The sequence below is a fragment of the Rhinatrema bivittatum genome, chromosome 3, assembly GCF_901001135.1.
Source record: "Rhinatrema bivittatum chromosome 3, aRhiBiv1.1, whole genome shotgun sequence".
Taxonomy (NCBI): domain Eukaryota; kingdom Metazoa; phylum Chordata; class Amphibia; order Gymnophiona; family Rhinatrematidae; genus Rhinatrema; species Rhinatrema bivittatum.
In genome coordinates this window covers 35,875,579-35,903,047 of record NC_042617.1, presented here as the reverse complement: position 1 = coordinate 35,903,047, position 27,469 = coordinate 35,875,579, and the positions used below count along the sequence as shown (strand labels likewise).

Below are 27,469 nucleotides of genomic sequence, written 5' to 3'. Positions count from 1 at the left end.
CACGTTTTCCTGGCCTCTGATTTACATCTCTTGGTCCTTGATGATCTTCTCTCGCTCTCCTTACACGGCACAGGATAGTTCTTAGTGCTGACACCTCTAGTAGTTATGCCTGGGGGGATTTCTTTTTCCCGTTTTCTCCTTTACCACCACGCCTGGTTTTCTAGCATCGAGCATGTTATTGGCTGAGAACGTATGCAGGAAACATTGGCATTAACTGTAAAGGTAAAGCAAGAAACTGGCAATGGGAACTGGGGGAACGGCTTGGTTGCCCCCTCCCCCCCCCCCCCAACAAAAAAACCCGGCATTTCTCTGCCTGTAATTGGGGACCTTCATTTGCATGTTTTATTTTATTTTGCCCCGGGGATTTAGCAGTGAGGGAGATATTGAAGTGATATAACAATGCAGTAGGGAAGTTCACATTTGGAGCTGGGACAAGACTAAGGGTCACACCAAGTAGATAACCCTTGTCCCGTTTTTCAAAACTATAATAGACTTAGTTTTTGGGTACTTGCCAGGTTCTTGTGGCCTGGATTGGCCACTGTTGGAAACAGGATGCTGGGCTTGCTGGACCCTTGGTCTGACCCAGCATGGCATGTTCTTACGCTCTTATGTTCTTCGTGTTTATTATAACGAACAAAAGCGGGAGCTCGGTGGAAACAGGAGCAGCCATTTTCTCCCACGGGCTTTCCTTCCGTTTTTGCTTGTTATAAGAAATACTGATAACATTCCTGGGGGAAAATAAAATAAAAGCTGACACGAAGGTCCCAACCTGTAATGCACCAGCGGGCCTCTTACAGCGTTCCCTACCATAGAAAGTTCTCTGCTCGCACGCACAAAAAGGATGTGATCGGCGTACAGTGTCATATAAGCCACCAAAAAAAAAGCAGTTGATGCCATCCCTACCACCAAAAGTCTTCAAGGAGCCTCATCGGGCTGGTGGAGATTTCCACTGAAAGGGACGTACCTCTTTAGGGATCTGTAAGGGGAAAGAGAACAGAATGGTTAAGGTCTGCATGGCGATCGTACGCAGTCGCCTACAAAGAAATGCCGCAGTCTGACTTGAGAGCGATTCACTTTCTGAGTTTAAAAAAAAAAAAAAAAATCAGACAGTTCTAATAGGTGGATGGGTTCAGGAGAAAACCAAAATCTTTGCAAATTAGGCCTCGGCCCTTAACTGATGTTTAATCCTAGGTGGGGTGTTTTTTTTTCTGAATTTGTTTGATAGCCATCCACTTCCCTACAGAATTTTCAGCTAGAGAAATTCTCTGGGATGTACTATCTGTTAAGACAAGATTTAATCCTTTTATTTTTCTGTATGTTTAAGTACGGATGCTAACATATGCCTTGAAACCTTTTTGAAATGTTTAATAAACCTAAGACCATAGGGATAGCCAGAAAATGTCGCTATCTAACATTAATCAGAATAATTATAACTGCGCAATTCTTATGGGCAAAGTTGGTCTTTATCTGCCTTCATTTACTACTTTACTGTGTTATAGAAAGCCAGAAGGCATTTTATAAGATGGAAACCTTCTGCACAGACCCCCAGCAAGCCTAGCAACCCCATCCAGGAAGCTTCAGAGAGGCAGGACCCTTTCTCTGGGGTGAAAGTGGGACAAGGCTGGAGAGGCTCCAGAATTTACAGGGAGCTGCAGGCAGGTCAAACCCGCCAGCTCCAGGCAACCACAAATTAAACTGGGAAGAAGCCAGGATAATACCGGGGACTCTGCCTAGGAGCTCCCCGACGAGAAGCAGAAGTGAAGCAAAGAGCTCTTACAAGAAAGAATAAAAGATGAGTAATAGGAGTAAAACACTGCATGCTGCTGGGGCCATTTCACTCTATTCCCATTCTTTTTTTTTTGTTTTAACAGTTTTATTGATGCTGAAAGTTGCACAATACAACAACAGGAATAAAGTGTATATACCAAAAATAATTGCATCACAGTTTTTTCTTCCCTTTAAACCCCCCTCCCTCCCTCCCCATATATCTTCCCTTGTGGCTGACCACAGAACAACATATAATACTTATTACATAATACAAAATACAAAACTCGTGCGATCACCACTAGCACGCACAGTGGTTACTTATCAGAGCAATGGTTCAAACATATCTGCTAGAGTATGTATGTGACAGAAAGAAGGTGACGTAACGAAAGTGAGTAGGAGCCAGCACCCGATCCCCTACAACATGAGCCCCAGACCTCTCATCTAGTAAATGAATACAAGCATATCCTATATACGATATCCCTTGTACATAAAAATCCCTCTGTGCTTGAGATAAAGTTGTCCAAGACGCTCTCCACTGCAGGAGTCCAGATACAATAGAAAGATTTTAACTGTTTATGCTTTTCTGCCGTAAGTTTATTCAGGGTGCATACCTGATCTGTTCTATGTTGCACCGCAGCCAGAGTCGCTCCAGAGTTATGCTTCCAGAGCCTCGCGATTTCCAGTCTGGCTGCTATGCAGACTTGAGTGCATAAGCCCACTGCCACCTTAGACTCTCCTTTCACTCTCTTCCCATTCTGCACTGTGTCTGGTACACACGTGGGACTCACCCCATGAAACATGTGGCGTTCACCCTAAGCAACGTGACTGCAAAACAGATTTGCTTATTGAGTATCCTGAGTATTGCAGAGATGGACTTTTACTGGACGAGACAAGGAACCTGTTTCACTTCAGTTAGTCTCCCGTGAGACAGAAGAAAGAATGCATTGTGAACGCATTGCTCAAGTATGTTCATTCCTAATTCACTGGTTTCGAGAGAGAGCAGTGAGAATTTTTCTATCAGGTGATTCTTGCGGTTGCGTGGAGCCTGGAGATTGGCATTCTGGGTTACTGGGGTGTGTTGCATGTTTTCTTTTTTCTGTGTTAAATCAAAGTGCACCAATTCCTAGACAGCAACGCCTCTGTGACAAGAACAGTGAAACGTGCTCTGACATAAGTAAGTCGACTTGTGGCATTTGAAATGAATACTATTAAAAACGTGTCTTGGCATTTTGAATAAATTGGCAGCAAGATTAGTTTAATAACGCCATCATCCGCTTCCTTTATTTTGAGATAAGGAGTGTTGGCCTGTGGCCTGTTCGCATGTCAGTGAGTGTGGGAGAATTCCGAGCTTTCAAGCAAACAGAAACAAAACGGAGCCTTTTTTACTGAAGGGAAAATAACTCCGTAAACGTTTTAACAATTAGGGGTGATTTTTAAAAGAATTGCTCGCGTTAAAAGGCCCATATATGTGAATATCGGGACTGAATGCAAGCAATGATTAATGGGCCGGATTTTAAAAGGATTACGCGCGTACCTTATGCGCATAACCCTTTTAAAACCCCCTTGCGCGCGCCGAGCCTATATTGCATAGGCTTCCGGCGCGCGCAAAGCCCCGGGACGCGTGTAAGTCCCGGGCCTTTCTTGGGGTGGGCGTGTCGGGAGGCGTGACGCGGACGGCGCGTCATCGGGGGGGGCGTGTCGCGGTCGGCACGTCATCCGGGGGCGGTGCCGCGGACATTGGTTTTGGCCCAGGGGCGTTCCCGGGGCGTGGCCGCAGCCTCCGGACCAGTCCCCGGATCCGAACACTGCGCGCGGCAGCCGGCCTGGCGCGCGCAAAGTTATGCCTGCTTCGAGGAGGCATAACTTCTGCGACAGAGGTGGGGGGCGTTAGATAGGGCCGGGGGGGTTAGGTAGGGGAAGGGAGGGGAAGGTGGGGGGAAGCAGAAGGAAAGTTCCCTCCGAGGCCGCTCCGATTTCGGAGCGGCCTCGGAGGGAACGAGCAGCGCGCGCAGGGCTCGGCGCGCGCAAGTTGCAAAAATGTGCACCCCCTTGCGCGCGCCGACCCCGGATTTTATAAGATACGCGCGGCTACGTGCGTATCTTATAAAAATCCAGCGTACTTTTGTTCGCGCCTGGTGCGAGAACAAAAGTACGCGCGCGCGCGCTGTTTCTTAAAATGTACCCCTATGTGCACACATGAGCAGGCCAACGTGTGGAAAACAAAGGGTGGAGTTAGAGCATGTCGGGGCATTCCAGGTGGGGACAACATTTACATGCGTAAATCCGGATTTTAAATCCCACACCTGCAGCACCCGTCAGGCTGTTACCTGCGCTTATTTACTTCTGCTTTTGATGAGGTGTATGTCTGAAGAAAACTCATTTTAGGCCTAAAATGCCTGGGGGGAGGGCTCTGGGTAAACAGCAGGGATTGCAAGCTGATGAACCAGAGGGATCTGGATGACCTGGAGATAGATTGGACCAACTGGTGGACTAAGTGGTCAAAATGGCCTTTTCCTTCACGCACGCATGTTCTAAAATCTGCTTAGCTGTGAGCATTAAAGCCAACAGATTCTTAAGGAAGATAAGTGATTAATGTTTTCTCACGTAACCGCTTAAAAATAGGAGCACACGATCGTGCTTACTCGCACGGATGATTTATATGCGCTCCCGTGCACATACACACTTATGCACACGCGCATTTTAAAGTTACTGTCTAACAGGCACATTTTAAAACGAGCACCCATGCAACCATATACATGCGTATCAGCCTGGGAGCGGAGATACCCTGCAATTTTAAATCACGCAGGCCCTTGTGTGCGTATGCTTTAACATACACCGCCTGCGCACAGGTGTGCACCTAATCTTAAGAGATTGCTCGAGAAAACGTACTTAGCGCATCTTTCCTAGGACTTTTCCGGCTTTTACGCGCGTATGTAGGCAGATTTTAAAACATGCTTACGCAAGGAACAGTTTTTTTCTAATGAATCCACCGGTTTGTCCAATTTATATCGAGGTCTTCAAGACCCATTCTTCATCCTGCAGGCCTCCCCAGTTGACCCAGCCCCCTCATCCTGTCCTGTAAGCCCTAAAACTCTAGTTCTACAGACTTGCTCCTCATCTGGAGCAGCAGTAAAATTACGCGGATAACAAGCTGACACAGCGCCACGATCCCCAGTTTTCAGATACAGAGTTACGCGCATGACTGTTGGACCCGCCCCAGAATACTCATGCTCTGCCTATTCCCCATCCCTCTTCCGCTGTCTTATCTTTGACGTGCGCACGGGTATATATGCGCGAACTTCTCGGCTTTTTGAAATCCATGTTGCTCACTTTTATAATTGACCTCTTAAGTGTGTGGGAATAACGTTGTACGAGTTGTGATTTAGCTAAATACATGAACCTGATTTCCGCAGCAAATTCTGTTTTTCCAAGATTCAAGATGCTGCGTATTTTGTATGGTTCTTTCCACATCCCCTTTGACCTCCCTCCCCTCGTTACATGAGAAGGGGAGAGAGAAAAACGTCTTGCAGAACGCTGAAATTGCTGTACTCTTTTATTTGTGCCTTTGCTGGTAATAATATGGAAGATCTTCATTTGAAGAGAAGGGAAGTTAGTAGGCCTGAGCGATGCTGGAAGAAATCTGGTTGTGTGTCAGATGTTTTGGGTAAATTAGCGAAGACTAGCTAAGTTACAGGAAGCTAATTGTGATGAGAACAGGGGCGGCTGTTTCAGTCAATAAATTCAACAGCCAGTGCCAACAAAGAGCTTTTTAAGATAGTAAATTGTTGGGCCGAATGGCGATGATGATGCTGGTTAATAATGCCTGTTTGTGTGGAGTTTGTTCACATTTTAAGACAAAAATCTTCCTTATTGGAGAAGCAGTTAGGAGATTGTAGACATTGAAGTTAGCAGGTGGAGAGACTCGGCTGAGGTAATTTAACTGGATAAATGGAGTAGCTTTGAAGCGAGTATTAGGGAAGATGAAGCCCTCTGGTAGCCTATAAGATCCATGCCCTCCAGAATTAATAAAATCATTATCCAGAGGATTGGTTGTGTCAGATTATTAATGTCATTAGAGGGGAGTGGTGTTCTCCGAAAGTTTGAAGAAGTCCGTGATTAGATCGCTATTAAAAAAAAAAAATTGCAGCTGAATCCTGCTCGCCGTGAGAATTATTACACCAATTGCCAACCTACCGTTTCTCTCAAAGATTATTGAGAAGGTGGTAGCAAGTCACATCTCAAATTTTGTGGAGAATTCTGGTAGTCTGGCATGCATCCAGGCAAGATTTAGACCATGTCATAATACAGAGGCTCTTTTACTTTTCTCTTACTGATGACGTTTTGCGATTTTTAGATGGAGAGAAATCAGCACTGCTGATTCAGTTGGCTCTCTCCAGTACATTTGATATGGCGGATCACGTTCTGCTCGCCGTGAGAATTATTACACCAATTGCCAACTTACCGTTTCTCTCAAAGATTATTGAGAAGGTGGTAGCAAGTCGCATCTCAAATTTTGTGGAGAATTCTGGTAGTCTGGCATGCATCCAGGCAAGATTTAGACCATGTCATAATACAGAGGCTCTTTTACTTTTCTCTTACTGATGACGTTTTGCGATTTTTAGATGGAGAGAAATCAGCACTGCTGATTCAGTTGGCTCTCTCTAGTACATTTGATATGGCGGATCACGTTCTGCTGACAGATAGATGTCAGCAAGCAGGCCTAGGGGGAAGGTTATTGATTGGATTACTTTTTTTTTTTTTTGAGTGATAGGACCCAGCTGATCCAGAATGGGGGAGTCCCGACAAAACCAGAGAGGTTAGATTTGCAAACCATTTGCAAACAATGGAGGCAGAGATGCAAATCTTTATCATGCATATTCATCATAGATATCTTGAAAACCTGGTCTGTTTGCAGCACCTGAGGACTTGAGTTCGCCATCCCTGGGCTAATAGTTGTCATGGAATTGCGATTTGATTTGAATCGATGCAAAATTACAATTTTTGTAGTCTTCATCGTCTGTGACGACTTCAGCTCGCTCAGAAGAAGGGCGATGCGCCTTTGTTTTGTGCTTTTTCCAGCTTATCTAACTTGTCCTTGGTTGTAAGATAATAGATTCTGAGAAGCTGGGAGGTTATTTAGTAAATAAATGATAGCTACTGGAATCAGTTAGTTACAGAAAGAAAAAAGCAAGGCTGAGTGAAGGAATTTTCTTTTCAATTAAGCTGTAAGAAATTTTGTAGAAAGGAGTATGTCAAAGGTCATTAATTACAGAGCTGGTTAGCAAGTAAGGAGGCAAAAAACTAAAATTGTTTTATTGGTAGGGAGAGGTAATAAGTACATATATAATGTTAATAGCCAAATTCTGACTGAATTAGGTCAGAATCCATGAAGAAGTGATGCATTTTATCTGCATTAAGTTTATAGGTAGGTGCTAGGCCATTTATGATTTTATTCCCCATCTGAATATTTCTTAGTGCTGTGCAACTGAGAAGTTTTTGTTTGTTATTTCATTTTTGTATCTTTTTTTTTTTTGTTTGTCCTGTGTTTTTTTATTTTAACACATGTTAAATGGTTTTAGCATGGGTACTTGTGCGCATTAGACTGCGACCTAAACTTGAGAGAGTATTTGTGCAGGTACTTGTACGCGTATGACCATGGCCTTTAAGAGCACATATTTGCGCATATACTTGTGTGTGTACAACTGTGACCTAGTCTTGAGCGCGTATTTGTGCACATCCTGGAGGGTTGAGCGCACACCCAGGTGGCATTTGTGTGCACACAGGAGGCCACCTAGAGCTGAAGTTCAGAAGAGCTAGGTGCCGGAGACAAACAGGTCCAAGCACCTTGCTATCTGTGAGGCTTGCCGTCTGATAGCAATGCATTCCTCACTCTTTCTCAAAGTGATTTGACCACTACAGCTTTGCCCATGTTGGGACATCTCTTCGGCCTATGGTGTCTCTGGAGTGGAGTGGGAAGCAAGACAACGGTCAGTTCTCCTCCCTTGTTCCTGAGGGCAGAAGCTTCCCCAAGAGAGAGAGGTTGGAGAGAGCAAGTTTTGGCCTATGGGCTCTGGTATAGATCCATTCTCCTTCTTCTGGAATGTTTCCAGAGCCTGCAGACCTTTCTGCAGGGGTGCCCAGCAAAGGCAAAGCAACCTACGTAGGGATCGCATGCTCAGGCCTCCCATTTATCAATTACGGCAGGTAAATGCCACAGGAAGGCTGTCCCTGGTAATGTTCAAGGGGATGTGGATCATGAGACATCGAAGGATTCCAATGGGGAATTGGCTTTCTCACTACTAGAAGAGGGAGAAATTGCATATGATTGACAGCTGCTTCAAACTCTGCACAGATTTTTTCTTTTTTCACAGAGATGTCTTGCTGAGTTTGTTGGCTCAGACCCTGAACACGCTCGGCATGGCCCACGTCTGTTGGCTCAGACCTTGAACATGATTAGTGTGCCCGGAGGTCAATTTTAAGTTAAGAATCGTGTATCTTTTACCCCTGTATCCAATTCAAGAGATATTGGATTTAAAGAAGGTAGATCTCTGAGATCCTTCATAGCAGCGGTACGCAAGGGAGGCTTCTTGGCAACTCTCGCCTTGATAGAGGCGTATCTGCACATAGCCATCAGGCCAGAGCACCAGAAATTCCTGAGGTTCATGGTTCTAAGGGAACATTTTCAGTTTACAGCCCTTCCCTTTGGCAATGATTCCACGTACCTTCACCAAAATGATGGTGGTGGGGGCGGCTGCATTGCAAAAGGTGTATCTGAATCTGGATGACTGGCTCATTCATGCAAAATCAGATGACCTCTGTTGACAATCAGTACAAAAGGTATGGATGGGTGGTGAACCTAGTCAATGAGCCATTTAGTCCTCTTACAAACGCTGGAGTATCTGGGAACTCAGTTTGACACACTGGCGGAGAGAGTTTCTCATGGAGCGAATTTACTGAAATTGCAAATTCAGATTAGGCTTCTGCTAGAGCTTTCGGTGCCCAGGGTCTGGGACTATTTATAGGTCCTGGGTTCTATGGCATCGACATTGGAATTAATGCATTGGGCGTTCACACATATGCAACCTCTGCAGGGGGCTCTTCTCTCCTGCTGGAATCCGTTACTGGAAGAGTTTCATCTTCCTCTTCCATTAGGGGGGGAAGCCAGGGACAGTCTTTCATGGTGGCTTACTCGCACCAATCTCGAGTGTGGTGTGTAAATGGAGATTCCGAATTGGATAATAGTCACCACCGATGCAAGCCTCTCCAAATGGAGGGTGGTATGGCAAGATCAGTCGGCACAGGGCCAGTGGTTGAAACAGGAGGCCTCATAGCTTATCAATTGGTTAGAGACAAGAACAGTGCATTTCGCGTTGCTTGCCTGTCTGCCAAGGTTATGCAGCCATCCAATATGAATCCTGTCAGACAATGTGACGACGGTGGACTGCATCAACCGTCAAGGCGGAACCAAGAATCAGGCAGTGGCTCAAGAGGCCTGGGAGTTGATTCTCTGGGCAGAGCAGCAGTTGGAGCGGTTGGCAGCGTCTCAGGTTGCTGGATTGAACAACATTCAGGTGGATTTTATCAGTCGGAGAAAGTTAGGCCCTGGGGATTGTAAGCTGTCGGAGGCAGCGATGTGCTCATTCACGGAAGATGGGGGTATCCTGACCAAAGAGAACACCAAAGCGTCGCAGTTTTACAGCTGCTGAACCGAACACAGTATAAAGGAATCAGAGCTCTGGTGCTGCTGAGGCAAGGGATTCTTCTTTGTCTTCCCTCCCATGGCCTCTGGTGGACAAGGGATTACAGCAGATAGAGAAACATCCGGACAATGTGATTCTGGTAGCTACAGAGTGGCCTCATTGACCATGCTTCCCAGATCTGATCAACATGGCCATAGACGGGCCCCTGAGGTTTGGATATAGGTTGACTCTTTTCCACCAGGGCTCAATATTTTTGGATTAGGCGGCTCACTTATCTCACAGCTTTGCTTCTGAGAGGCGACGTTTGAGATGGAGGGGATATTCTGAAGCAGTTATTTTCACCTTTTTGCAGGCTAGGCGACCTTCTACATCCTTGATGTATGTGCGAATTTGGAGGATCTTCGAATCCTGGTCTGCTGTTGACAGAGTGCAGTTTCAGTCTTTTCAGGATATGGTGTTGCATATTTTGGCTTTTCTAAAGAAAGGTTCTGGTCAAGGGACTGGCCTTTAACTTTCTGAGAATCCAGATAGCGACATTGGGTTGACTCCGGGGTAAGATGGAAGGGTCCATATATACAGTTCCTTTCAGGAGCTAAGAACTTGTGTTCTTAGGCGTGGAACATTTGTTCACCTTGGAATCTGGAGCTGATGACATCATCTCAGGGGGACACCCCTGAGGTTCGCGCCAACGCCGGTACATCAGTCGGGCCTGATCGCTGGAAGAATTAATATCCTTAGCCACTCGGAGTGACTGGCGGCTCCGAGACAAGGTAAAGGAATCCCGGCCTAAGGTGTTACCTGTGTTGAAGCAAACCAGTGCTCCTGCACTACAATGGGGTACAGCACCTCCTGCTATAGAGAAGAAGGAACCAAAGGAACCTGGTCACGGACACTTGACTTTTAAAGGGAGAAGATATAGGAGGAAGAACGGCCTGTGCATGTACTGCGCCATGATGTTTCTGCTTGCCTTATTCGTCCGGGAAATGGACAAGCCTGAGTCCCGCGGGAGGACTGTTCTTGGGCTATACAGCAATATCTCCTCCACTCTCTCATCCAGTCTCAGTGAACCCTGAACCAGTGATGGTTCAAACCTCTGCCCTGAAGGACAACTCCAATCTCAGATGTTTTGTGGAATACCTGAGGAGTCCATTTGGTAAATATGAAGATCCACTATTGTATCACAATCTGAAGTGGGCCTTGGATGATTCTTTTCACCACCACTTCTTTTGAGGATCTTATCAACATCACCAGCAGTTCTCTATTACCTGCTGTCTTACATAGCGGTTGCTATGTGCGCCATAGCTAGGTGATGCTCTACATGTTTAATGTCTTCCTGGATTACCAAACTGAGATATTCACCACGTTCTATCCACTCGGAAGTCATGCTGAAGTACTTCAGCACTGTTGATTCCAAAGAGGAAAAGGATATCTCTCATTACCAGCCTGACTTTCTACTGGTGCCATCATCAGTTCTAAAGAAGAAGACATCTCTAGCTACCAGCGTTCACATTGGTTTATTCGGAAGTCGTGCCCGCAAGCCTATGGCACTGTTTGATTCCGAAGAAGAAGATATCTCTGTCTATCGACTTAACGTTTGGTTGCTTGGAGGTCGTGCTGGAGGTTTACCGCACTGCTGATTCCGAATATGAAGATATCCCCATCCATTGGCCTATTGCTTTGCTGGTATTGCTGTCATCTCTCTTCCAGCATCCTGCGGAAGAGCAACTTAGAAGTGGATTATGGACCAGTATCTACATCACCACTTCCACTGAAACCTCAGTGATGTCCACGGCAGCCCATCTCATTGCTGCTGACTTCATTATTCATTCTGCGAGATTCTTCAAATCTCATCATCATCTACCTGTCATCGTGTTTATACGAACTTAAATTCAAGAATTTGAGGCCTTGGATGTTTGAACAGAGACTGAAACTTTGTTTGCCTGAAAAGGCTTTGACCCCAAAACCATCTTTGGGAGCCTCAGACCTATTGGATAAGAGATGCTCATCAGTTCCACCTCGTGCATCTCTGGTACTTAAACTGGTACCTGAAGAGGAGACCGCCCTTTCAAGGGGGGTACTGATGCGTTCGTGCCTATTTTCGCCCTTGCTCCACCCTCCCTACCTTTGTGGCGACTCCCTTCAGCTCAGACGGACAGATGCAGCCGCGGCTTCTCCCCGCCTCTTGGTCCTGGTATCCCCGGGCTGGCTTGACGCTGCGGATCCGCCATGTTCCTGATGATGTAAGGGCGCATGCGCGCGCTCCAGACTTTGTACCAGCAAGGGTGCGAACCTCGGGGGCACCCCCCCGAAATGACGTCATCCGTTTTCAATTTAAAAGGTCTTTGTTTGCTAACTACAAGCGAGTTAGCAAGGAATTCCAACGGGACTTGCTTCGGCAGTCCATGCTACTTGAAACTACATTCCGAGTCAGCAAGGGGAATTCTTCTCCACTGCTCGGCCTTTTCAAACTTACCAGGAGTACCCGCTCCTCGGGGGCTCTGCTCTCTCTATTCTTGATTTCAGATTGTTGGACGGGATCCAATACTCGCTCCTCGAGGGCCTATGTTCCCGAAGACTCAGAAGACTCCTATTGCCTGGAGGCGATCGCAGACATGAACACAGTGAATCCTATTACAGACAGGAACCGGTACTCGCTCCACGAGGGCCATTGTTCCTAATCTCTAAGGCTCCCTTCAGTCTAAGACGTTATCGCAGGTACGGAGATCGTGAGTTACCATTGCAGATTGCATACAGGAATCGGTACTTGCTCCAAGAGGGCCTATGTTCCTAATTTCTTTCTCATACTCTCTTCTTCCTCAGAAGATATTGCATACCTATATTTTATGGATTACTATTACAGATTAACAAATAGGAACCGGTACTCGCTCCACGAGGGCCTATGTTCCTAAATCTCTTTTAGCCTCTCTTCTATTACAGAAGCTATCCCATACACAGTTATTGTGAGTTCTATTTCAGACTGCCTATAGAAACCAGTACTCGCCTGCGGCTCCTGTTCCTGTATACTGAAGACTCTCTGTTGCATAAAGAAGACACTACAGAGATCTACAATTGTGAGTGTATCATCTACCACTGGTTATGCCCAGCATACCCTGTCTACTCACTATCTATAGTCTCTCCTTACAGCTCAGCAATTCAAAGATCGTTGTTCCAGTATCAGAGGGACTTCAGCCCTGCCTGGCATATCAACTCACTACTGCCAACTCTGGTGGTTCTACTTCCAGTCTAATAAAGAACTATCTGTGTTTGTCTCAATACTCCAGCCTAGCCGGTGGTCCCTCTCAGGATCTCCACTTGAAGGAGCTGTCATCTGCCATCCACCCAGGGATTCACTACTTCTACTAAGAGTTACTTCCTACACTAATAGAGCGGTATTATCATCTGCCACTCTGTGGGAGCCAACCCACATCAGACCATTACTTCTCTCTCTCTGCGGAAGCTGATCCATATCAGATAGCTATCTTCCAGTGGGAATCATACAAGTTGCTGGTTCATCTTTCTACAGGAACAAAGCATAACATTTGCTACTCTTTCCCTCTGAAGAGCAGAGCACTAACAGATTGCTACTCCTTAGCAAGATCCGTAACAGAGTGCTAACTCCGCTTCCCCTGGCAGGGTGATCGCTAACAGTTTGTTAACTCCTCCTTCAACGGGAGTATCCAGCAGCCAGATTCATAACAGATTGCTAAACTCCTCCCCTCTGGGGGAGCAGATCTATAACACATACTCAGCGAATTGTCTTCCAATTCAAGATCCACCTGTCATCTATGCAGAAGATGACTTGAGATCTACATTAAGAGATACTGGATGTTCGTAAAAGAGGCAAGATTTTGTATATCTTCTAAACTTTAGCGATTGCAGAGGAATTGAGCTTCCCTGCTAATTACTCGAGGGCAGCTCAGGCAAAGAGGGGGAGTGACTGGACCACTAGTATCACCCCAGCAGACAAGCAGGTCACCGGGAAGGGATTCCTAGTCTGATGCAAGCCCCCATTAGGATCCCATAAGAGCAAGGAGACAGAACTATCTCCCTGAAAACAGAAGTCTTGAATTCCTTTTTTTTTTTTTTTTTTTTTTTTAATATAGAATTAAAGTGATACTTGCTTGATCTGGAAAAGACAAGGAGAAAAAGAAGGAAAAATCTCACAGGGAGAAACAAATTGAGAAAAGGAAGGGAGCCGCAGGTTCAGCTGCCTGCATCTGCTGGAGTCAGAGAAATACTGAAGGGATGCAGGGTAGGCTCTGTCCTGATATAGGATACCCTTTCAGTTTTTCTCTGTCTCCATCTGCTGGACGGCAGGCTCAACCCACTGTCTGGACTGATCCGGGTACATACAGGGAAATGTGTTATAGTGTGTAGCACCCTTAACAAGTACAGTTTTTTTTATAGTGCACGGAACTCCCTCTATATAGTGTGATATAGTGCATCACACGCTCACCCTGTACAGTGTGTAGCCAATGCTGAGCAGGTCGTCTCCGGTCCTCCTCCGCCTCCTGCGGTTCTTTTGCATCAGGCCCACTACAACGGTGCAGCAGGGCTCCTGTTCGCTTCCCTCGTGATCATGATCCGGCTCATTTAGCACAATTTTAAACTGGGGGTTGGTCCAGAATGTCGCTAAAAGAAAGTGTTAGTGTTAGTGTCAGAGCTACATCACTCCTCACATTGCCTGTTCCGACCTCTTTCCTTCCCTCCGCCTACCCCCGTCTCCTCCAGACCAGGTGGAGGGCTGGATGGATCCCCTTCACCATCCTTTAATCTCGCCACAAGCATATGTAGGGCTATCGCTGCCTCATTCAAAGTAAAGTACCAGCTAGATGGCAACCCCCTCAAAATATCCACACTTCTGTTTCTGAGCTCTGCTGTTTCCTTTTTATTTATTTATTTATTTATTTAAAACTTTTCTATACTGACGTTCATGGGAATAACACATCGGTTTACATTGAACAGGGGTAACCATTAACTTTGGAGAAATAGAAATTACATGTAACGTAAGGGAGCTAAACCAAGAAAGTATGGTAACAAATAGAAAGTTTAACAACTGTTTAAGGTTATCTAACCATTATTTACAGTATGTACAATATAAAATTTCATAGGGCAATTACATGAATGAGGTAGTTGCAAGGTTAGAGTGTTAAGGAGGAATTGGAAGGAGGATAAAGGTTACAGGGGTAGCGAGTTTAGCAAGTAGGGATAGAGGCTACTGGGGTAGCAAATTAACAGGCCGATTCAGTAAAGTCCGCGGGAGAGAGGATGAATGGCCCCTCGCCAGTGCGCGTGATGTAGTATTCAAATTAGGTTGTGCGGTAGAAACGGGGAAAAGGAGGTGCTAGGGACACTAGCGCGTCCCTAGCACCTCCTTTTTGACCTGGAGCGGCGGCTGTCAGCGGGTTTGACAGCCGACACTCAATTTTGCTGGCATTAGTTCTCGAGCCCTCTGACAGCCACGGGCTCGGAAACCGGACGCCGGCAAAACTGAGCATCCGGTTTTCGGCCCGACAGCCGCCGGCCCAATTTAAATTTTTCTTTCTTTTTTTTTTTTTTGTATTTTTTACAACCTTCAGGACCTCCGACTTAATATCGCCATGATATTAAGTCGGAGGGTGCACAGAAAAGCAGTTTTTACTGCTTTTCTGTGCACTTTCCCAGTGCCGGAAGAAATTAGCACCTACCTTTGGGTCCGCGCTAATTTCTGAAAGTAAAATGTGCGGCTTGGCTGCACATTTTACTTTCTGTATCCTGCGCGCATAGGGGTAGATTTTCAGAGCCCTGCTCGCCTAAATCCGCCCAAAACCGGGCGGATTTAGGCGAGCAGGGCCCTGCGCGCCGGGAAGCCTATTTTACATAGGCCTCCCGGCGCGCGCAGAGCCCCGGGACTCGCGTAAGTCCCGGGGTTCTCGGAGGGGGGCGTGTCGGGGGCGTGTCGGGGGGCGGGCCCGGTCGTTGCGGCGTTCCGGGGGCGTGGCCGCGCCCTCCGTACCCGCCCCCAGGTCGCGGCCCGGCGCGCAGCAGGCCCGCTGGCGCGCGGGGATTTACGTCTCCCTCCGGGAGGCGTAAATCCCCCGACAAAGGTAAGGGGGGGGTGTAGACAGGGCCGGGTGGGTGGGTTAGGTAGGGGAAGGGAGGGTAAGGTGAGGGGAGGGCAAAGGAAAGTTCCCTCCGAGGCCGCTCCGATTTCGGAGCGGCCTTGGAGGGAACAGGGGGAGGCAGCGCGGCTCGGCGCGCGCAGGCTATACAAAATCGATAGCCTTGCGCGCGCCGATCCAGGATTTTAGTGGATACGCGCGGCTCCGCGCGTATCTACTAAAATCCAGCGTACTTTTGCTTGAGTCTGATGCGCAAGCAAAAGTAGGCTGATCGCGCTTCTTTTAAAATCTACCCCACTCCTAATAGGGCCATCAACATGCATTTACATGTTGAGGGTGCTATTAGGTGCCGGGGGTTGGACGCGTGTTTTCCTCCCCTTACTGAATAAGGGGTAAGGGAAAACGCGCGTCCAAGAGCAGGCTAACAGTGCGCTCCGTTGGAGCGCACTGTACTGTATCGGCCTGTAAGTGGGTAAGGGGGAGGGAAGATAATGAGGCTCTTACTTGAAGTGAGGCAGCTTAAGTTTGAGGGGGCTGGGGAAAGCAACTTGGAGGATCGGTGGGGGAGAACTGTGACACAGGAGCGGCGAGGTTAAGTAAAGGCTTGAGAGAAGAGCTATGTTTTTTAAGATTCTTTTTTAAAGGTTTTGGTGCAGTGTTCTTGGCGCAAGTATGGGGGCATTGAATTCCATATGGTTGATCCAGCGATGGACAGGGCCCGTTCTTTCGTGGCAATGTGATGGGTGAGATTTGGGGGAGGAATGTAGAGAGTTTCTTTATAAGCAGTTCTCGTAGGTCTGTTCGATGAGTGATAGTGTAGGGAGTTGTCCAGCCATTGGATTTTGTGGTTAGGTAGGGTTTTGTGGACAATGGTAAGACTCTTGTGAAGGTTTCTAGAGCGTATTGTGAGCCAGTGGAGGTCCATGAGTATGGGGGTAATGTGATCTCTTCTGCGGGTATTGGTGAGGATTCTAGCCGCCGCGTTTTGGAGCATTTGGAGCGGTTTGATTGAGGTAGCGGGAAGGCCTAGGAGGAGGGAGTTGCAGTAGTCGATTTTGTTGAAAAGTAAGGCTTGGAGGACCGTGCGAAAGTCATAGGGGTGGAGAAGGGGTCTTAATTTTTTTAGTATGTGGAGTTTGTGGAAACAGTCTTTTGTGGTGGAGTTAATGAATTTTTTTAGGTTCAGATGGTTGTCTAGAGTGACTCCTAGGTTTCTGACCAATTGGACCTTAGTTACAGGTGAATCAGGTTGAGGACAGTTGTGGTGGTCTGGTGAGATGAAGCGGAGTTCTGTTTTTGTAGTGTCGAGGGCAAGGTTGAGGTTAGTGAGGAGGTGGGTCTTGTTTGTGAGCTCCATTTTTGTTTTATTGCAATATATTTCCTTCCTTATGGGTTTAACATATGTTTTTGGAATAGAATGCATGCACCTCGTATGCTCACATCCCCTGTTTTTAAAAAGATCTCTTTTGCTGAGTCCCCTCTGTCCTTCTGCTCTGGCTGTAGCAGGGTGCCTTTTGCATGAGGGCGCCAAAGAGATTCAGCAGCAGCAGTAGCAGATTTATTCAGAATAGTGGGAGCAGACTGAGCTTCCAAGAATGCTTAAACATTGAGAAGTTGATATTCAGCCACTATCCGACTGAGCAAGTTATCAGGTAAACCTATCCTGCTGACTCGTGTGGGATCTTCAGCAGTGCAGCTATGTTGCTGAATATACATGGATAACTAAGAGTTAGCTAAATAAATTTAATAACTTTAGACCTGCTCATTAGTAGGTCTAGCTTATCCAGTTAACTTAACTGCATGGCGGCTGAATATCACCATAGGAGCCAGCTCTGTGGGTGTTGTGGGTGCTTGAGCACACCCACTATTGTCTCCTCTACTCCCCTGGATCAGAAAGTGAGAGCCCCATGCTGCAGGGATGTGGGGGAAGGCGGCAAAGAAGTGATTCTGTCTCCTAGCTACTGTCCCCGCCTCTCCCTGCAGCCCATTGGCTGTGGAATGTCTGACCAATGGGCTTTGTGGAGGGCAGGCACTGCACTTCTGTCTCCCAGACATTGTTTCCACCTTCCCCTGCAGCCTATTGGTTGACTATTGAATGTCTGACCAATGGAGGACCAGGGAGGACCAGCAGTCTAGGACAGTCAGATTGTCTAAAGGGCAGTGGAGCTGGGGAGGACTGCTGATAGAAGGGCTAGAAAGGAAGATAGGGACCGAAGAGCTGTAGGGTGAGAGAGGTGCTGAGAGAACTGCTGGGAGTTGGTTGTGAAAAGGGATGCTGGCTGGGAGAGGAACTGAAAGAAGGAAATGTGGCTGGGAGAGGAAGAGGGGAGGAGTTGTGGGAAAGGAGTAGGCACAGGCTGTGAGGGTGAGAGAGAGCTGGGAGAATAGTAGAGAAGACTGACAAAGAGGGGACATGGGCTCTGAGAAGGGGGCCACTATCTGAGAGAAGGGAAAAGGAGAAACAAGCTAGGAGAGAGGGCATGGGTTGTGATTAAAAGAGGAGCAGGGATGAGTGGTTAGGTGAAGGAAACTTTAAAAGGAAGAGAGAGGTGAAGAGGACTGGGAAAGGAGCTGTGTGGTTGGGGAACTGATAAGGGAGGTAAACCAAGAGAAAGTTTGTGAGAAGAGAGAGGATCTGATGGAGAGAAGATGTGAGGAGAGAGATGGAAGTGGCAGGAGGGGGTGAGCCCAGGAGGAGGTGAGAGAAGATGAGCTGTGGAGAGATAGGTGATGGATAGAAACAGTTATACATATGGAGGAAAAATATAAAATGATAAAGAAATGACAGGAAAACTAGAAAATAAGCTTCCTCTGCATTCTGGCAGGCCAATCCCCAACCAGTGCGTTATGCATCTCTGCCAGCAGATGAAGATGGAGCAAAAGCTGATGTCACTGATAAATAGTCCATCAGCCCGCCAGTATTCTCTATCTCCAGCAGATGGTGGACATGCTTTTCCCTACTGGGGATTTCCTGTGAAATAAAAAAGAAGAAAAGAAGACGAGACGGTTATATAGCACATCTTGCCTCATGAGGTGATACCTTTCAGTCCCTCCCTCAGTAGAAAGCCTTGAGTCCGGTACCCTTGGGTGGTGTGGACTTAAAAAAACCAAAACAGTTGCAGGCCGAGAGAGGCTCGGCGAATAAGGCTTTCGCCCTCTCCCCCCCATAACCAGGACCTGTTCCTGCTCTCAGCCAGGGAGGGCTGAGAGCCGATAAAAGATTTTACTTCATATAAAAAAAAAGGAGAGAGAAAGAAAATCTTTTAATTAGGAGTTTTTCCTTCTGGGTCTGTTTCCTTGGTGTTCAACCTTCCTGCCCACGTCTCTGGGGAGTTCTGTGAGGTGTGGAAGCAGTTCAGGCATGGCAGGTTGAGCAGCCTTTTGGCTAGGCCCCACTCGGGCTTTTTGGCGTGTGGTAGGCTGTGATGTTTATCTGAGTGTTTTTTAGTGTTTGTTGTCGACATGCATCTGTGCGCCTCATTGTGTGTCCACCTCCGTGTCTCCTTTTGGGCACGTGTGTATGTCTGAGTGGTTCTTTTGAATGCACATTCTATGCGATCAGATTGGACGTCCTTTCTGGACGCACATTTTGTAAGCCTAGCTTGGGTGAGCATGGTAAACGCGTGTACCTGGACGCATGTATTTTTATGCGCCTAGTTTTTACACACAAGTATCTGGATGCACATTCTGTCTGAGTGCATTACAACCATGGCGCTGGCGGCAAAGAAGCCTAAGTGCTTATCTATTTGTGCTGCATGCCACATCAGGGTGATACAGCCGGAGCTTTCTACAAGCCTGTGTCAGCGCTGCCTGGGATTTGCCTCTTGATTTTGCTGACTATGGTCCATCTCCTCGGTCTGAGGGACAGAGGGCGACACGACATGGGTGTTCCCTCCTTTGGATGATCCACTGGCCAAGTCTTCAGCGGAGACTTGCTCTCAGGATGTCAGGTTCAGGCCTATGGGGCCTGGAATTAAGCCATTCTCCTTTTTCTGGGTGGAATTCTGCCAGGGATTACAGACATTTCTAGAGGGACAGTCGTCTGAGTTGACAATGCCTACTAGTTTAGGTCTGTGCACTCAGAGTTATCCGGTGCCTGCCACCACAGTCCAGCACTGTGGCGCAGCGCAGCCTGATAAGGTTCGAATGCATGTGGATCAAGATAACACTGATGATGATGGCAGTGGCTGTCTTGTTGAGGAAGGGAAGACTCCCCCCAGATTTGGAGCCACACAGAACTCTCCTCCATTTCTTTCATACAGATGAGTTGCCGAGCTTGATCTGTCAGACTTTGAAGACCCTCAGAGTGGCTGGGGGTGACGCCTCGGGAGTGCAGAAGAAGGACCCCATTTTGGTCATTCTATGCAAGGCTTACTGGCTTTTTATCCTCCTGGATGTGATTCAAGAATTGATTGATCTAGAATGGAGTGCACCAGAGGCATCCTTTAAAAGGGAGGGGCGCGACTTGGCGGGTTTATACTCCTTGGATCCGCAGGCCAGAGATCAGTTGTGTTTCCCTAAGGTGGATGCTTTGGTGTGTTCGGTCACAAAACGATCCACCTTCCCGGTAGAGGGAGGAACAGCTCTTAACAATACTCAGGTTAGGAGAATCTAAAGCAAGTCTTTCAGGCAGTGGCGATGAATTTGAAAATTGCTTCTGTTTGTGCCCTGGTAGCTCGAGCTACTTTGCTTCTTTCTCAAGAATCTGGCAGAACCGCTTCCGATAGCGAACCTATGGTAAAACGGGGGCTGCCTTCTTAGCGATGCAGGCTGTGACCTGGTTCACACAGCCACCAGAATGGTTGCTTCTGTTATAGTGGCCAGGTGACAGCTGTGGCTGTACAACTGGTCGGCAGATACTATTTCAAAGTCCAGTCTTACCAAGGTGTCCTTCAAGGGTTTGCTTTTTTTTGGCAGTGAGTTGGAGAAAATGGCAAATAAATGGGGGGAAACCCAGGTCCCTCGCTTGCCAGAAGACAAGAAGCCAGTTTCCCAGACTTTTCAGACGAGTGGCTGCTCTCGAGACTACTGGTGTTTTTGGCCTTTTAGGGAAAGTTCTTCCGAGAGATTCTGTCCCTTCTGAAGATCTTAGTCCTTTCACCCCCGAAGGCCTTGTGGGATTCAGAAGTGAATCCCCCGGTCTTCTCAACGAAGATTTGCGGGCTCAACTGTTGGTGCAGGAGATAGGTGGGCACCTATGTCGTTTTTAACACAAGTGGTTCCAGATTACTTCGGATCAATGGGTCCTCAAAGTGGTTCAGGACGGATTTGCTCTAGAATTTCTTTGCATTTCTCCAGATGGGTTTATATCTCCATGCAATTCCCCTCAGAAGAGGGTAGCAGTGGAAATTATATTGCAAAGGATGTTGGACCTGAAAGCCGTGATTCCTGTTCCCGAATTGCAGCAAAATACGGGCTGTTATTCCATTTATTTTGTCGTGCCCAAGAAGGAAGATTCTTTTGAACCCATACTGGATCTCAAGGGAGTCAATCGCTATTTGCGAGTCACTCTTTTCAGGATGGAAATGGTGTTCTTTGTCATAATGGTAGTACAAGCAGGGGAATACCTCACATCTCTGGATCTCACTGATGCATATCTGCATATTCCCATTCGCTGGGAACATCAACTGTTCATTTGGTTTATCAATCTGAACCATCATTACCAGTTTCAGGCCTTGCCTTTTGGGCTGGCCACTGCCCCCGGGACCTTTTCCAAGGTCATGGTGGTAGTAGTAGCGGCCTTATGCAAAGGCAGCATTCTGGTTCATTTCTATCTGAATGACTGGTTGATTTGAGCCAAGAGCGTAGAAGAGAGTTTTTGGGCTTCTCGCAAGGTAGTTTCATTACTACAGGAGCTAGGCTGGGTGGTGAATCTAGCCAAGAGCAATTTGCAGCCGGCTTAGACTCTGGAGTATCTTGGAGTTTGCTTCAATATAATGCAGGGCAGAGTATTTCTGCCAGAGACTCGAATCCAAACGTTGATGGCTCGAGTTTGAACCCTGATGAACACTATTCACCTGATCATGTGGTCTTATCTACAGGTCCTGAGGTTGATGGCTGCCACATTGGAAATAGTTCCTTGGGCAAGGGCACATATGTGACCTCTTCAATGCGCATTGCTTTCCCAATGAAACCCACAGTCACAGGACTATGCAGGGAGGCTGCTCCTACCATTGGAGGTGAGGTCTCAGTTGCACTGGTGGTTACAGGTGGATCATCTCAGGAAGGAAATTTCCCTGGAATTTCCGGATTGGTTGGTACTCACTAAAGATGTGAGCCTTCTGGGCTGGGTGGCTCACTGGAATTAATGGTGCAAGGTTGCTGGAATGCAGAGAAGCAGCGGTGGAACATCAACTGATTGGAAGCACAGGCAGTTCGGTTAGTGTGCTTGAAGTTCACTGAGCATATAGATGCTTGGGTGGGCCGAATAATGCCAATGTGATGATGGTGGCTTACATCAATAATCAGGGTGGAACCAAGAGTCAACAGGTGTCAGACGAAATAGATGCGCTCCTAGTGTGAGTAAAGCAACATCTTCTAGGCATATCTGCCTCTCACATTGCCGGAACAGACAATATCAGAGCTGAATTCCTCAATGGGAGAAACTTGGACCCAGGAGAATGGGAGCTGGTGGACGAAGCCTTTCAGCTCCTTGTTAACTGCTGGGGTCGTCCGGACCTAGACTTGTTGGCAACCTTCAACAATGCGAAAGTTCCACACTTTTTTAGTTGCAGACCGGACCCAAAATGCTGGGCATCAATGCTTTTATTCAAGAGTGGTCACGCGGAGCCCTGCTGTATGCATTTCCACCCTGGCCTCTGATAGGCAGGATTGTCCGGAAGATTGCAAGTCAAACTCACACGTCCTTTTAGTGGTTCCAGATTAGGATTGGAGGCCGTGGTATGCTGATCTGCAGAGACTGCTGGTGGGCAGTCCTCTCAGGCTACCATCTTGGAAGGATCTGTTGTGGTAAGGACCCATTCTACAGGAGGATCCAGGTCGATTTTGTCTTATGGTTTGACCATCGAAAGGGCTCGGTTGTTGAAGTGGGTTTTTGTTTGTAATAATTTTTATTAAATTTCAACCGGTTCTAAAACAATGCAACAATACAACGTCAACTAGGTGTAAAATTATAGAGATCTAGCATAACAGTGTGCAGCCTGGTAAGCTTAAATCCTCAGAGCAACCGGACATTTTATTTATTTATTTATTTTTAACTTTTATATACCGACATTCTTGCATTAAATGCAAATCATGCCGGTTTACAGTGAAACAGAAAAAGCAGGAAAAAATTCCTTAGTCGAATACAATGAAACAGCTTAGTTAACAAAGGAAACTTAAAAATAAATTTTACATATACACAAAGGTTTGCACGATGGGGTGCACAAAGGGGAGAGCCCCTTTGTTGCGACGCCCGGCGCATGACGCCTGGTGTTAAGGCTGTCTTAACTGTCCGATGTTAGTGACGTCATGGGGGGGCGGGTCTAATGATCGCAGCACTTACATCGCTGCTTCTTTCCAGTTCCAGGTGAAGATCAAGCTGTTTCCTTCACTTCCCCTCCCATGACTGTGGGGTGAGAAGCGCTGCAGGGTGCCCCTTGATGTTATCTGGCTTCCCACACGCGACGCCTGGTGTTGAGGCTGTCTTAACTGTCCGATGTTAGTGACGTCATGGGTGGGCGGGTCTAATGATCGCAGCACTTACATAAACTCCCACCCATCCCGTCCCCCCACCCATCCCACCCAGACCCAGCACCTTAAGCGTATTTAGGAAGTCCAACTACGTAGCTAGTGAAGAGCATTGATCTTCGGATTTGGAACTGAAGTTGGGGCCAGCATAACATAAAATCAGAAAAATTAGGAAAGAATCCAACAGAATAATACTGGAGAAGAATCAAGGTTGTCCATCCTGTCGTTGGGCGAGTGGCACCTTAGTCATTTGTCAACTATATCCTTCACAGCAATCGACGACGAGTTCAGGAAGGGCTTCCAAATTGCAGTAAGCATCATTTGTTTTTTCTTGGAATTTAGCGGAGTAGATTTCTTTTCCAAAAGATAGAGATCTAGCATAGTATCTATCCATTCCTTCAGTGTCGGCGAGTGGGGAGATATCCAATGACGAAGAATTACGCGTAAAGCCATCAACGACTTTTATGTAATAGTTGGAGAGGTGATCCAGATGCCCTTCTCTGAGTGCTAGCAATTCCCAATACACTTACTGGAGGGAGATGAATGAATTGAGGGGGGGGGGGGAGGGAGCAGCACATTACTTGTTCGCACAGGGCAGCAAAAAAGCTAGCACCGGCCCCGCAGGTAAGGACAAGTCAATGGAAATGGAGAGCAGAGCATTCTAAGGGGATGTATAGGGAGTGAAGCTGGAAGAGGGGAATTAAACCCTCTGCCCCCCAAATATAAAATTCAAAGTATACCCATGCAGGAGGGCAAGAATTAAGAGAGAAAAAGGGGGAGGGAGAAGTGGAGATTAGGAGAATGAGAGGAAAGGAAGGTTGAGAAAGTGTGGTGATGGCAGGAGAGGCTAGGGGAGGAGACTGGAATATGGATGGGTTGGTGGGGGAGGGGGGGAGTGGAAGGGAGCAGGAGGGAGGAGACTGGTGAGGATGAGCTGCAATCGAGGAGAAGAATGAATTGAGGGACTTTGAGTGCTTCCCTGGCTTTTATTTTGGCCACATGAATCTCTCCCATGTTCACCTTATCTGCTCCTCACTGGACATTTAAGTACAGGCTGGTCAGTCGTATTCACAACCCACTGTGTACTATATTTTCTTTTTTTTGCTGAGGGTGCTGTCATTTGTATTGAGGTCAGCACTCCCAATCATTTTCAAAAGCTGGCTCCTATGAATATCGCCACTTATCCAGCTGTGGCAGCCGGGTAAGTAGCTCAGCCCTGGAACGTCCTAGTCCCACCCACCACTTAGCCAGGTAACTATTTAGCTGGAGAATTATGTGGCCCTACTGGCAGCCGCTGACTGCGGCTGAATATTGAAACAGGACCGCTTAGCTGAAGAAGTCTAAGTGGCACTGGAGATCGTCCCTGTCTTCCAGGGAATGCGATTCAGGTCAGAATGAAAAAGAGAGGGACTTTGTTAATGATTTTGTTGGATTTAACTTCAAACTGAATAATCTAAAAAAAAAACAAACAACAACACTGTGGATAATTCTGTTTTTCAGAGCAAATGTTTTGTCTTTCTTTTAGGAATTCCCCCTCCGGACATGGACAGCCAGGCTCCCAATACATATAGAGCCCCAAGAGCCAGAAAGGAAAATTAGTTTCTTACCTGATAATTTTCGTTCCTGTAGTACCAAGGATCAGTCCAGGACACCTGGGTTGTGACTCCGCACCAGTAGATGGAGACAGACTAAAACTTGTGGGCGGAGCCATATATGCCCCTGTGCCAGTCACAGCCCCTCAGTCTTACGGAATGTCAAAGTAGAACACAACCAGAGAAGTGAACAAAACTAGATACCGCTAACTAACGGGGAAGAAACACCCCTTCTGGAACCGGGCTCTCCAACCGAGAGAGCGAACAAGCGAAACAGAGCAAATCAAAAACACAGAGCGGACTCTCCATTACTTCAGCGCAGCACTGCGGGCGGGATCCTGGACTGATCCTTGGTACTACAGGAACGAAAATTATCAGGTAAGAAACTAATTTTCCTTTCCCTGTACGTACCAGGATCAGTCCAGGACACCTGGGATGTACCAGAGCAACCTACTGAGGGTGGGAAGCAGAGAGTCCCGCTCGGAGAACCCTCTCTCCAAAACCCCCGGAGTCGGTAGCCCGGACATCCAGCCGGTAATGCCGGATAAAAGTATGCAACGACTTCCAGGTGGCCGCCCTACAAATCTCTTGAGGCGACACCTGAGAAGCTTCCGCCCAAGACGCTGCTTGAGATCGAGTCGAGTGAGCCCGCAGCCCCACAGGAAGAGGTTTTCCCCTCACCAAGTACGCCGAACCAATGGCCTCCTTGAGCCAACGAGCGATCGTTGTGCGGGACGCTGCAGCTCCTTTCTTTGGTCCAGAGAACAGGACAAACAGATGATCTGTGACCCGAAACGGATTAGTGACCTCCAGATATCGGAGAAGGGATCTCCGTACGTCAAGTTTCCGTAACTCCCTCTCTTCTGTAACAGAGGAGCCTCCGCACGCAAAAGCGGGCAACTCCACCGATTGATTCACATGAAACGACGAGACCACTTTCGGAAGAAAGGAAGGAACCGTCCGTAAGGAAACCCCCGAATCGGAGATACGCAAGAAAGGTTCCCTACAAGACAGGGCCTGTAACTCGGAAAACCCGCCGTGCCGAGGCAATCGCCACCAAGAATGCCGTCTTTAAAGTGAGATCCTTAAGAGTTGCGCGTTTCAAGGGCTCAAACGGCGCCGTGCATAGAGCGGAAAGAACCCAATTGAGGTTCCAAGCCGGACAAGGAAGACGTAACGGGGGGCGAAGGTGCTTAGCACCCCGAAGGAAACGAGCAATATCCGGGTGAAGCGCCAGAGACTTGCCTCGCAAACACCCAAGCGCCGCCACTTGGACCCGTAGGGAACTGCACGCCAGACCTTTGGCCAGACCCGCCTGGAGGAACGCCAGAACATCAGAGACGGAAGCTGAAGTGGGGACCACCCCGCGCTGCACACACCAGTCCTCAAAGACTACCCAGACACGGACGTAAGCCAAAGACGTCGACTGCTTCCTGGAACGCAGCAGCGTGGCCACCACCGCATCTGAATAACCTTTTCTCTTCAGTCGATTCCTCTCAAAAGCCATGCCGCGAGACAGAAGTGATCCGCATCCTCCAAACAGACGGGGCCCTGATGGAGTAGGGCCGCCATTCCCTGGAACCGAAGGGGTGCCGCTACTGCCAGTTGTACGAGGTCTGCGAACCACGGCCGGCGAGGCCACTCCGGTGCCACCAAGATCACGTTGGCCGGATGCAACTCTATGCGCCGTAGAATCTTGCCGATCATCGGCCACGGGGGAAACACGTAGAGCAGCACATCCGTAGGCCAGGGAAGCACCAACGCATCGACGCCTTCTGCCCCCCGCTCTCGACGTCGACTGTAAAATCGCGGGGCCTTCGCGTTGTGCCACGTGGCCATCAGATCCATGTGGGGCACCCCCCACGTTTCGCAAATGAGAAGAAATGCTTCGTCCCCCAGCTCCCACTCTCCGGGATCCAGACGATGCCGGCTGAGATAGTCCGCCTGCACGTTGTCGACTCCCGCTATGTGAGACGCTGCGAGGTTGCTGAGATGTAGCTCCGACCAGGCCATCAAGCGCTGAGCTTCTTCTGCCACCTGGGGGCTCCGTGTCCCCCCCTGCCGGTTGATGTATGCCACGGTGGTCGCATTGTCCGACAACACTCGGACTGCCTTTCCCCGCAGCAATGGTAGAAACGCCTGCAGAGCCAGACGGACCGCCCTGGTCTCTAGGCGATTGATAGACCACTGGGCTTGCGACACTGACCATAGGCCTTGAACTGAGCTCCCTAGGCAGACCGCTCCCCAACCGGAGAGGCTGGCATCCGTGGTCACCACTGTCCAACTGGGCACCAGGAGAGAGACTCCGGCAGAAAGATGACTGGGATCCAGCCACCACCGCAGGCTGGACCTCGCGTGTCCCACTAGAGGAAGCGGTAAATGGAAGTCCTCCGAGACCGGCTTCCAGCGGGAAAGCAAGGATGACTGTAAGGGTCGCAGATGAGCGAACGCCCAGGGAACCAGCGCCAGCGTGGAAGCCATAGACCCCAGGACCGTAAGGTAGTCGCAGACCCGCGGCTGGCGAAGAGACAACAAGCGGTGCACCTGAGCTTGCAGTTTGCCCCTCCTTTCGAGCGACAGAAACACCTTGCCCTGCTTCGTGTCGAAAAGAGCTCCTAGA

The 27,469-nt window shown here is 48.0% G+C and overlaps 1 protein-coding gene across 1 annotated transcript in view; it reads right to left on the bottom strand.

Annotated features, from left to right (window-relative positions):
• LOC115086784 (calpain-8-like) overlaps positions 1–27,469 on the bottom strand; it is a 171,193-nt gene that overhangs the window by 56,407 nt on the left and 87,317 nt on the right. The window contains exons 10-11 of the mRNA XM_029593105.1: positions 13,924–14,099; positions 965–976 (exon numbers count right to left, since the gene is read on the bottom strand). Of these exons, the coding sequence (XP_029448965.1) occupies positions 965–976; positions 13,924–14,099 (188 nt within the window). The remainder of the gene's footprint in view (positions 1–964; positions 977–13,923; positions 14,100–27,469) is intronic.